This window comes from Gouania willdenowi, chromosome 1 (genome assembly GCF_900634775.1).
Source record: "Gouania willdenowi chromosome 1, fGouWil2.1, whole genome shotgun sequence".
Lineage (NCBI taxonomy): Eukaryota > Metazoa > Chordata > Actinopteri > Blenniiformes > Gobiesocidae > Gouania > Gouania willdenowi.
Window position 1 is genome coordinate 45,623,228 of NC_041044.1, and position 12,186 is coordinate 45,635,413.

At 41.0% G+C, this 12,186-nt stretch overlaps 1 protein-coding gene across 2 annotated transcripts in view; it reads right to left on the bottom strand.

Moving 5' to 3' along the window:
- The window catches only part of mtif2 (mitochondrial translational initiation factor 2), a 34,143-nt gene that overhangs the window by 9,616 nt on the left and 12,341 nt on the right, over window positions 1-12,186 (bottom strand). The window contains exon 3 of one of the 2 annotated variants that reach the window (XM_028466755.1): window positions 1,437-1,557. In XM_028466755.1, coding sequence (XP_028322556.1) covers window positions 1,437-1,557 — 121 coding nt within the window. Of the gene's footprint in view, window positions 1-1,436; window positions 1,558-12,186 lie in introns of those variants that run through there. The other variant, XM_028467537.1, reaches the window with a different exon arrangement.

Consider the following 12,186-nt stretch of genomic DNA (forward strand, 5'->3'; position numbering starts at 1 on the left):
TTGTTTTTCATAATATTCCCTTTTTTTTCTCTAAGTAAATTATTAACTTTGTTTCTGTATTTTTTATAACGTATTTCTGCTTTTAATGTTTTTTCTGTTATATATTTTTTATATAGTATGTTTTTCTTTTTGCATACGTTGGCTATTTTCTTATTAATCCATGGTACATTGTTTATTTTACTTTTGGTTGTTATTTGTTTCAAAGGGCAGCATTTATCGTATATTGTCGTTATTGTGTCTGTAAATGTGTCATATGCTACGTTCACGTCTTCTTCCTTGAAAACACTCTCCCACGTCTGTCTTTTTATCTGTTGTTTAAAGTTTTGTAATTGTTTTTCTCCTTCCAGTCTTCTGTATGTCTGTGTGTTATGATTTACACGGTTCTTCTTCTCTTTTGCATTTAGTATCATAAATATTGGTAAATGATCAGAGATGTCATTTATTAATATACCACTCTTTACATCTGTGTTTTGTATGTTTGTGAAGATGTTATCTATCAGTGTTGAGCTGTGTTTATTAATTCTGGTTGGTTGCGTTATGAGAGGTTTTAATCCATTTGTGTACATGCAATTGGCAAAGTCTTCAATGTGTGTATTTTTTAAAGGATTTAAAATGTTTATATTGAAGTCTCCACATATCAGTAACATATGTGATCATAATTAATATAAAGTAGATCATAATTAATATAAAGTAGTGTTTGTATCGTTACCTTAAAAATAACAACTTTTCATCAGATTGTTCCACGCTCACCATCTCTGCTGAGTCATCACATCTGTAGTGTGTGTGTGTGTGTGTGTGTGTGTGTGTGTGTGTGTGTGTGTGTGTGTGTGTGTGTGTGTGTGTGTGTGTGTGTGCTGACACATCGTCTTAGCCAATCATAATCTCTCACCTTGTTTCTAACCCACCTCCTCACTACAGCTGTGTATGAATCCAGGGATGTTTTCAGATTAACAGTTTATTTAATCAATACATGTAACGCACCACATTTAACGTTCAGTAACGATAACAACGTTGTAACGGCGTAAAAAATAATTATTTAGATTACCCGTTACTGGAAAACAAACGCCGTTATTTTAAACGCTGTTAATCCAAACACTGCCCCCACCAGGACCAGGACCTCCTCTACATCACACATGCTCCTCCTCTTCATCCTCCTCATCATCACTGTCCCTCATCATTACCTCTGTAACTCCCTCCTCCTCACCTCTAGAACACTCACTCACTTTCACTTTTGAAATATAAACTGTTTATAACTTTTTATAAATTGTTTATAAACTATAATCTCCTTCCTCTGATCAACTCTTCCATCATTGTCCACCTTATTTCTGTATATTTGTTGTTTTTTGTATGTTTTTATCTTGTTTTTTCCTTTGATTATGTGGTGACCCTGGCTGCCTTGAAAGGCATCTTAAATAAAGCTGGTACATGGTTCTCACCACAATCTCGGTTCATGGCGGCTGCTAGCGCTGAAACCGTCATCCTCTGCTGGATTTCCACTTCCTGTTTGACAGCTTTGGGCTTTAGCGTGTGGCTCGGCTCCTTCCTGTGACCTTTGACCTGTAGATGAATCACTTAGTAGATCAAACACTAAGTAGATAAAAAATGCTGTAGATCAATTCAACTTTATTTATATAGCGCAAATTACAACAAAGTCATCGCAAAGCACTGAACAAAATAGAGTCCATAGTAAGAAAGAACCCAACAAACATTTAGTGACAGTGGGAAAAAACCTCCCTCTTTTTTTATCAGAAGAAATCTCCAAAGGAACCAGGTTCAGAGGTGAAGAACATCTGGTTCCACTGGTTGGGGTTAGTGAACAGAAGGACAAACAGAACAGGATAGAAAGATAGACCATCAGAATGTTCTAGGAACCACCAGCTCCAGCATCAAAACACCTGAAACAGAAAAGAATGCAGAGAGCGAGGAGAAGACACAGTCTGCAGAAAAAACATGATACACTCGTTCCTAGTGGTTATGTTAATATTAAATGTATTACAGCATCCTCCATGATCTGAGATGTTACCACTACAGACCAGGTTTCATCTTGTACTGGTGTAATGATCTATGAGGTGGACATCAGTGTAACTGGAGTGAAGCAGTGTGAGCAGTATGATGGTATATACAATGAGGGACACCCCATAGCATGACGCTACCACCACCATGTTTCACTGTTGGGATTGTATTGGGCAGGTGATGAGCAGTGACTGGTTTTCTCCACACATACCACTTAGAATTAACACCAAAAAGTTCAATCTTGGTCTGATCAGAGAATCTTATTTCTCATAGTCTGAGAGTCTTTCATGTGTTTTTTGACAAACTCTATGCAGGCTTTCATATGTCTTGCTCTGAGGAGAAGCTTCCATTGGGTCACTCTACCATAAAGCCCTGACTGGTGGAGGGCTGCAGTGATAGTTGACTTTGTGGAACTTTCTACTATCTCCATACTGCATCTCTGGAGCTCAGCCACAGTGATCTTTGGGTTCTTCTTTACCTCTCTCACCAAGGCTCTTCTGACACGATTGTTCAGTTTATCTGGACGACCAGGTCTAGGAAGAGTTCTGGTCGTTCCAAACTTCTTCTATTTAAGGATTATGGAGACCACTGTGCTCTTAGGAACCTTGAGTGCTGCAGAAATTATTTTGTAACCTTGTCCAGATCTTTGTCTTACTATAATTCTGTCTCTGAGCTCCTTGGGCAGTTCCTTCAACCTCATGATTGTCATTTGCTCTGACATGCACTGTGAGCTGTAAGGTCTTATATAGACAGATGTGTTAATAATCAATCAATCAGTTTCATTAAACACAGCTGGACTGTGAGTTAAATATGAGTGTCACAGCAAAGGGTCTGAATACTTTCCATACCTACTGTTCATATATACATTTGATTATGTGGACAGTGTATTTTGGATGCTTTTCAAAACATAATAAAAAAAATCTGTATTTTCTTCCAGAAATAGTGTTTTTGTTGGTTTAGTTTCTTACCAGGGATTTAAAACTTAAGGTTAGTCACAGGTGGAGGAAAGTTGATGGTCTGTAGATGTTGTAGGAATGTGCTGAGTCATTGTACGTTATTTATTTTAGGTTAATAAATTGTTATATCTTGATTTAATTTGTCATTAATCATTAATAACCTCTGTAAAAAATAACTATTTATTTCAATAGTTTTTTTTAAAGCTATAGGGAGCCATTGTATAAGAGTCAAAGAGCCACAGGTTGAAGACCCCTGTCCTGGGAGAACCACAGCTAAACATCTGGCCTGGTATCATAGTCCATCAGTTCTTTAGAACCTTCAGCACCAGGCTGATCCAACCACGGTGCTCCACAGAACACCACAGTAAATCATTACTGCCTGTGGAGATCAAACTGTATAATTTGTCACTATAACCTCACAGCTTGATTGTTGTAAACATCTGAATCATATTTGTATATTTGTATTATTTCTGTAAATATCTGAATCATATTGGTATTAGACTCTACGCTCCCCTTTAAGAGTCATGTCAAAATGATAACAAGAATAATTAAATACAATGTGTCTAACTTTAGCCAGATAAGAAGATCAATGACTGATCAAGCTGCTATGATGTTTTTGCACTGTATGATTATTTCCCATGTAAGCTACTGTATAACCAGCTGGTCTCTGACAGGTGTAACAATTATAAAACCAACTGAGAGGCTTTATATAAAAAAGCTTTGAAAATTCTTGACAAAAAACATTTACATACCACCGTTGCAGTATTCTTTCAAAGTATAATCTACTGAGCTTTGAAAACTTCATAAAATTCAAAAATGTAAGTTTTATTTTTAAGAGCTTGCATGGGTTGGCTCCACCCCCTCTTAATAATGACATTAAATACAGAAAGACTGCCTCAAGGACCACTAGGGCCATAAGCAGGGGTGACTGTCAGGTGCAGATGACACACAACTATATCTATCACTGAACCCAGATGACTATGGTCCCATTGAGGTGTTGTGTGACTGTTTAGAAAAAATAAACTGATGGATGAGTGAAAACTTCCTTCAACTAAACCATGACAAGATGGAGGTGATTGTCTTTGGTAACAATGAAAAGAGGACTGCTGTCAGCAAGTATCTGAGTCTGGATCTTTAGAAGATAAAGACCAAGTCAAAAACCTTGGTGTTCTGATTGACTCAGATCTGACATTCAGCATCAGATCAAATCTATCACAAAAACATCTTCTACCACCTAAAGAACATCTCCAGAGTGAAAGGTTTAATGACTCAGAAAGATCAGGAGAAACTGGTCCATGCTTTTATCTCCAGCAGACTGGACTATTGTAATGGTCTTCATCAAACATCTACAGCTGGTTCAGAACGCTGCAGCTCAGGTCTGAACCAGAACAAAGAGGTCAGAACACATTACACTGGCTCCCAGTCAGCCTCAGAGGAGACTGTAAAGTTCTGCTGCTGGTTATAAATGTGTGAATGGGTTTGGTCCAGAATACATCAGTGAGATGTTAGTCAGGTATGAACCCAGCAGGTCTCTGAGATCTATGGACACAGGTCAGATAGTGGAGCCCAGAGCTCACAGTAACCATGGTGATGCTGTGTTTAGTTGTTATGCTGCAAAGAAGTGGAACAAACTGCAGCAGAGCTGAAGTCAGCATCACATGTGAACATTTTTAAATCAAAGTCTCGAGAACACTCTAGAGGTCAAACACTCTAGAGGTCAAACACTTGTTGGGGCAGAATAATTAGTTATGCTTAATAATATAATTACTTATATTTTAATCCTTAAGCCTTGGGGTGTAACTTTTCATTGTGTGATTTCTCATGTCTTCAACTTTAACTTGTCTTCACTCTGGGTCAGACTGCCTTGTCCAAAGCACATGATATGCTTACACACACACTCACATAGTCCCCAAAACATTCCCAAGGACAGGTGCGTAGGCACTCTCTGTGTGCGCACTCACATGTCACACACACACGCCATACACATCCATTCATTCACACACACAAACACAAACGCACACTCCTCCGTCTCTATGACAACCGACAGATACAGGACTGGTTGTTTAGACCCAAAAGAACAAACTGTCTTTCCTTTTTTCTCCCTCTGTCCTCACCTCCTCCCTCTCTCTGTATCTCTATCTCCTGGGGGGAGGAGGGAGGGGGACTGAGGGGAATATACGTATTGGATCAGAACTGTCTCTCTCTGTCATCGAACGTCTGGCCGGACGGACATAATTTTGTACTCTCTTTTTTACTTAGTCTTAGTCTTAATAAATCTTTTCTATAAAATCATCAATGCTTCCTCCTGGATTCCATCATTCAACCAGAGCAATGAATCATGTCTCAAATGAGGTCAACCGTAAATTCTGCCGTAACAATTGGCGATCACGAACAGGACCATCTTCTGTCCACCCCTCGGACAGAGACTGGATCACGAACCATCGGTTGAACCTCAAACACCAATTCGGACTAAGGTAAAGCTGCCTTTATAAATATATATATATATGTAAATTTTCATTTACATATATATATATTCGCTCTGTGTTGATTTTTTTTTTTTTTTTGGAACCAGTCAAGCATTGTATTGATTTTCAGCTTTGAGCTTTGATTTTGATCCTCAGCTGTTCTGTGTTTTGACGCAGTGAATAGCCATGAGAAAGGCTCAAATGGTTGAGGTTCTGTGCTTTTTAATGCTGTAGGTTCTCTCTGGTTTTCTTCGGGCTCGGATATTTTGTTTAGGTCATTATTTACTTTGGTTTTGTTCGGACACCCACAGACAGCCTGTGAGGTCCTGACCAGAGATAGACGGGCAACCAAAGTTTCCAAAACATCCCAGCGGTGCCATGATCTGAGTTCACCTCTGTACCGAAAGATTAAAACCCCGAATCTAACCTAAATTGTGTTTCTGTGAATCAAACAGATGAACAACCCAATAAACAAATAATATATGCATACGCATATACAATCTTGGTATGATGTGAACTCAGATCATGCTTTCAGGCGAGTTTTACTTTTTTTTTATCTTTGTTTTTATTTTGTTTAAACGTGGAATCAGATTTCTCCCTTTGGCTTGGCTTTAATGCTTTCATTTGACGAGTGTCAGCTTTTTAGAAAGGGAGAGAAATACAGAGAGCCAAACACACACACACGTCGCTGCTGTGTTTTTTCTTTTTTTTTTTTTTTTTGACGTGTGAACACACACACACACACACACACACACACACACACACACACACACACACCCACACACACACACCCACACACACGTACAGAGAGAGAAAGGGAGAGAGAGAGAGCACACACACAGGCACGCGCACGGGCGCACGCACACGCCACACCCATCCCAAGAGAGAGGTGGCGCCCCTCACTGGCCAGTTTAGTGCACTACACACTTGTGACACAACATTGTGATTTCTCACTTCTCCCCTGCCGATAGAATAGTGCCATTACACACAGACACTATTTTTATTTTTATTTTAAATTTTATTTTGATTTCATGTTTGATGGGCAACACACACTCAAACACACACTATGATGAATACAGTATTTCATTTTATTTTATTTTAATATTACTGTTACCATCATTATCATTTTTTATTATTTAAATTGTTAGTTTCTGTTGGCTTTGTGGTTGCCCCCTGAAGAAACGACATCTTCAATGAAAGAATGAAATCACCTTCAACTCTTACGCTAATGGAATGTCAACATCATTCAAAGGACCAAGCATCAGAAGGAAATGGACAATCAAAGGTGTGTGACCTTTCAGGACTCAAGGACTCAACTCCCATTCAGCAAAGCAATGCTGAAATAACTCGCTCAGTCCCAAGTCAACTCTTCATCGTCTATGAATGGGCCGCATGCCAATGCCCCATCATCAAAGACTGAGAACCTGTGGGCGTCGGAGTGGACACTCCCCCCACCAATGAGTTGCGAGTTAAACGCCACGACTACTGCCTGAATGATGGGCAGCAACTGCAGACTGGTCACACGTCTGCTGGAAATCTTCACCAAAAAGACACTGTTTCAAAAGCCACAAGGATACCAAGCAACAAGAAGTCCACCACAGCCTTTGGTGGTAGTGCGCACGCACACGCACAGGCACGCGCACGCACAGAGCTAAATCACTTTAGCCTTGAACTTTGGCATGGAGGGGGACAACTAGCAAATAGCCAACAAGCTTCTCCTTCGCACAATACTAACCCCTCTATCTTCTGACTGTGCACTAGATTATTTTGTTTTCATTTATTCTCTCACACGCAGACAGACCAGACATACAGTCACACACCCACATTCATAACTATGAGAAACACAGAACTTCACACAGAACCCTTCTGTTTGCCACATGAGATCAAGTGTGCCCATCATTTATCTTTGCTTTTATTCATTATGTTGCTCATTTATTTACACTGCTTTGGCCTTTATGAGAAAACAACAAACAAAGGGGAAGAAAATAGTGTTACTAAAAGGTTGTTTTTGTTTGCTTTTCTTTCATTTATTTTCTTGATTGAGGGGAGGCCCCCCACAATGCAAGATATGGTTACATCCGCTGAAGACAGAGCCCTCTGTTGCCTCAGCTTTTGGAGCTGAAGTTTTAATTTTTATTGGCCATGATTTTTTTGAGCTCACACGTTTTTCTCCTTTGTTATTTCTGAACGATTCTTCTTTTTCTCTTTTGTTTTTACTCAATTTCAGGAAAATTGAGACAGAGATTGAGGACTGCAGCCTCAACAAGTTTAAATTTTGACATTTTTTTGACCGATACCCTCGTAAACAATCTGTACCTTACCCTTTTTGAAGCTGCTTGCGACAGACAGCCTAGTTCAACATTCATTGTTTTCATTTTGCGCGCTTCCCCCTTAACCGCGTCGGACTGTCTGGCCGGCCCAAAGCCACTCGACAGCAGGGGGGGGGGTACCAAATTTTTCCTGAGAAAAAAAAAAAAAAAAAAAAAAATGTCCCAATAGTTGCTATGAGTACATAGGCAATTACTTTTCAAACAAGAAGTCCTGGTTTAATGTGCAGAAAAAGGATAAACCTTGCTAGGGAGAGCGCTCTTTGGGGGATAGCGGTCCACCTGATTTGATACATGCTTGGTAACCGAATACCGTTCTGAACAAATTTCTACGTTCCCTTAGAGTGAGGGTTATTAGAGGTTGCGTGCTCCGTCCAATCTTAGAGGTGCCCAATAAAAGTCCTGACAGTCTGCGTTCTCCCCAGTTAGCCGGAGGTTAGAGAGTTGTTCTCCCCAGTTAGCCGGAGGTCGAGAGTTGGTGTTTATTGTTGTTCTCCCCAGTTAGCCGGAGGTTAGAGAGTTGTTCTCCCCAGTTAGCCGGAGGTCGAGAGTTGGTGTTTATTGTTGTTCTCCCCAGTTAGCCGGAGGTTAGAGAGTTGTTCCCCCCAGTTAGCCGGAGGTCGAGAGTTTTCCCCCAGTTAGCCGGAGGTCGAGAGTTCTCCCCAGTTAGCCGGAGGTTAGTTCTCCCCAGTTAGCCGGAGGTCGAGAGTTGTTGTTGTGCCCATAGTTCTCCCCAGCTTTAGTTGTTGAGCTTTAGCCGGAGGTTGAGAGTTCTCCCCAGCTTTATCTTTTACAAAGCCGGAGGTCGAGAGTCGTTGAGTTTGTTGAGTTAGACACGGCCGTGCGATTCCTGCCTGATCAGCAGATGAGCAGACTGTCGGTACCACACGGGCAATAATCTAAGTGTAGACTCCGCAAAGGCGGAAGTAAAAAGGAGCGTACCTCTTAGTAATCAGATGATACCAGTGAAAAGCAATTAATTAACACTAAAAGGTTGCCAAGCATGGGGGGGCAATAAGAGCTCATTGACCCCGAGAGACGAGGTGGACTGGCTATCGCCATTGGTGGGTTAGATGAGACCTATATTCCACTTAGACACTGCAGCAGAACCTTGTGAATGCATGGACGTGAAAATTGAGGCATGAACGTGTGCGGTGCATGAATGACTGAATGATGACACGTTACGTATGCCTGAGAGAACCGCGTTGTGAGTGCGAATGTGCCGTGGACGTGTCATTGAGTGATTGACCGATGAATGGCTGCTTGACTACACATGTTCCTCTGTTTCACCTTCTTTTCCTCCTGGGTTCTGATGCACTAGATCTTCTCCCTGTTTTTTTGCCAATTATGTAGTGGGGTGTTCAGAAAACACTGCTGCTTGTTAAAAATTAAGGTTTTAGGCCTTGGGCCTTCTAAAAAGTTACCAGGTTTTAAAGGTTTTTTCTGGGTGTTTAAAAACACCAAACGACGTTTTTTTTTATATATGATACCACTTTCAGTAGAATGACTGGCTTTGACCTTGACTGACCTTACATGTTCAGTGTCCATGTTTGTTGTTGTTATATGTGTATACTCGTTGTGGTGTGCACTTGTCTACGTCTTCGTCTTAGTTGTTGTTATTATGTAGCTTTTTCCAAAATACAGGTCGCTGTAAGGAGACGAATCAGATCCAACTAAAGAAAAGAGATATTTTAAATTATCCAGTTAAGTCTTAATGGTTTCCTCTCTTTCTGTTTCTGAGTGTTTCCTAACAGAATGCCACCGCCTTCTCGACTCCGATCCTTCCTCCAGCCGCCATGCCTGGTCACTGCTTGTTATGATGAAGGATGAGAATTAAAGGGAAGTATTGTCCATAACTGTAACTGGGAAACAAAGGGGAAATAGATTGAAATAGACACGTGACAATATGACATATTGTGGATGTTCTAACATAATATCTATTCCAGAGACTACAGAGACTTCCAATCCAACTGCAAAAGTGGGGACAGATCTTCAAATTTCCAAAAGGAGCGTACAGTTGACCCTGGCTTTGACCTTTATGGCTGAGGAGAAGGAGGTCGAGGAGGTTGGAGGGCACAAAGGCAGGCGGACACAAGAGAGAGGAAAACGGAGACACATCCAAAATGATCAGATAAGTGATTTTCCAATGATATTTATCATATGGTTTTAAGAATCCAAATGTATTCTTATGTAAAAAAAGGGAAGGGAGGGGCCAACGTCCCTCTGATTTTTGATTTATATTTTATCATAGGAAAATAATATACCCCAAAACCCTCCAACCATTTTCTTCTTGTTCCAACAGCACTTAGCGTGCAAGACCATAAAACACCTTCACTGGGTTTAGACACGTTTAAGGGAAAAATTAAGTGTTCTCAACATTGGGTTGGTGGCCCAATCTGGGTCGCCTGAGATTTAAAAAAGGGTCCTCCTGAAATTCTTGATAATTGATTGAAATAAGAGATAGTTTAAAGTTAAGTAACTTCCAAGCATTTAAGGAAGCTCTCCAAACCGTGCTGGGGCTCGTCACCCCTACGAATGGGATAAACACAGAGAGCAAAAGACAATATGATTGTTTGACTCAACTTAACTTTAATTCTGTCTAACCTTAAAGGGCCAATAATCTTGCTAAACTCTGGTTCAGACACAGAATAGGAGACACTTTTGCCACCAATTGACCTTCAAAATTAAGTAAATTACATCTCAAATAATAATTATGAGGGAAAATAATGAAATAAATGAACTGACAAATTCAGCTCTATAAAAGAATTAGGCTATGTAATTAGGTGTGGAGTGTTAACATTATTCAGAATAAATAAAGGATAGAATAAAATTTCTCCTTCACAAATAAGAGATAGCTTTCTCACATCTCCATGTCTCTCAATTGTATGTATTCATCTTGAGAAGACATGTAATCACACTCCACACTTCTCCGTCCGACTTGCATGTCCTTCTCCGTCCGACTTGCATGTCCTTGTAAACAGTGGTTCTCAAATTGCTTCTCACCAGGTAAGTAGATGTACCACAGATAATCACTGCAACTCCAGCTATGCTTCTCCTTACTCCAGGAAAAGAAAATCGAATTAATACTTCCTGCTTTTCTTTCAGTCTCATATTTTCCCACTCGCGTGCGAATGGGCTACAGAGCTAGCATGGCTAAAAGCTCACTAACCCACACCTAACCATTGTGTGATTGTGCAGCAGCACCTTTTAGGATCTGAAAAGCTCTCAGATCCTGACCTCTGACCTGTCTCTGCCTTCCTGGCCATACTAACTATTCATTTAGTTAGTTAACTAAACCTAACACCCCTAAACTTTTATTTTATTCTATTCTATTCTATTCTATTCTATTCTATTCTATTCTATTTTATTTTATTTTATTTTATTTTATTTTATTTTATTTCATTTCGCGCCTGTGTTCAGGTACCAGTCAATCCCAAGAGTTTTGTTTTGGTGTTTTTCCCCCTCTTCTGTTCAGGTACCTTCCGATCCCAAGAGAGGTTGCCAGGTGTGTGGAGACTACCCTTCCACAGACAACAACCAATCATCTACAACGCCGACCGGAAACGAACGGCCCACACGGCTGTGAAGGTCGCAGAGCGAGCCACGTGGATTCACGCATCACACTGCAGGAAGGTGCCAACACCAGTCGACCTTGATCTTGAGGCGACTGGTCCAACGGAGGAAGTACCAACATCACCACTGATCGTGGAACCGCAGTAAGGAGCGTTTCCTCTTTTCTGGATTAGGAGCAGTGTTTTGAGGAGCCTTTGTGTGCCCTGAAAGTTGCAACGAAGGGCAGAAGAAAAGTCCCCGGGGTTACAAGCTAATCTTTCTAACGGGGCATATGGTCTGTTGAAACCTTTGAAATCCAACCTTGAGGACATCGTGGGAGATCACAAGCATTTTCCCGCTGTGATGAAGAGGTCACGAGCCCCTCTGTTTATGCCCCAGGAGCAGGCTGGAATTATGCCATTATTCTGTCGTTTCATGTCACTCGTGTTCTGGTCATCGATTGGGGCGATGGTCCTGTCCGCGGTTCCAGTACTCCTCTGGCTCCTGGCCTCCAGGGGGACAATCGAGGACACTGGACTTGAACCAATGAATACAAGTGTTGTTCCTAATGAATGCTTCTTTTTACAGGGTGACGAATGCAAGCAGAAATAAACGTTGGATAAACGACATCGTCCTCCACAACACTTTAGCTGCGACCAATGTTCACGAACACCAGGTACCGATACGCGCACTATCAAGCTAAAAGGAGGGGGCCTATCCAACTGTTTTTGTTCTTACATGCCTGTGTCATCAACACACCCCCGCTTAACCGATACCAATGGATGCTTCCGACTCCTTTTGTTATTTGTCTCACTCTAATTTCGGCATGGGGGACCCCAACCGTTGTTCTAAACCGCCAGTAAAAAAACTGAC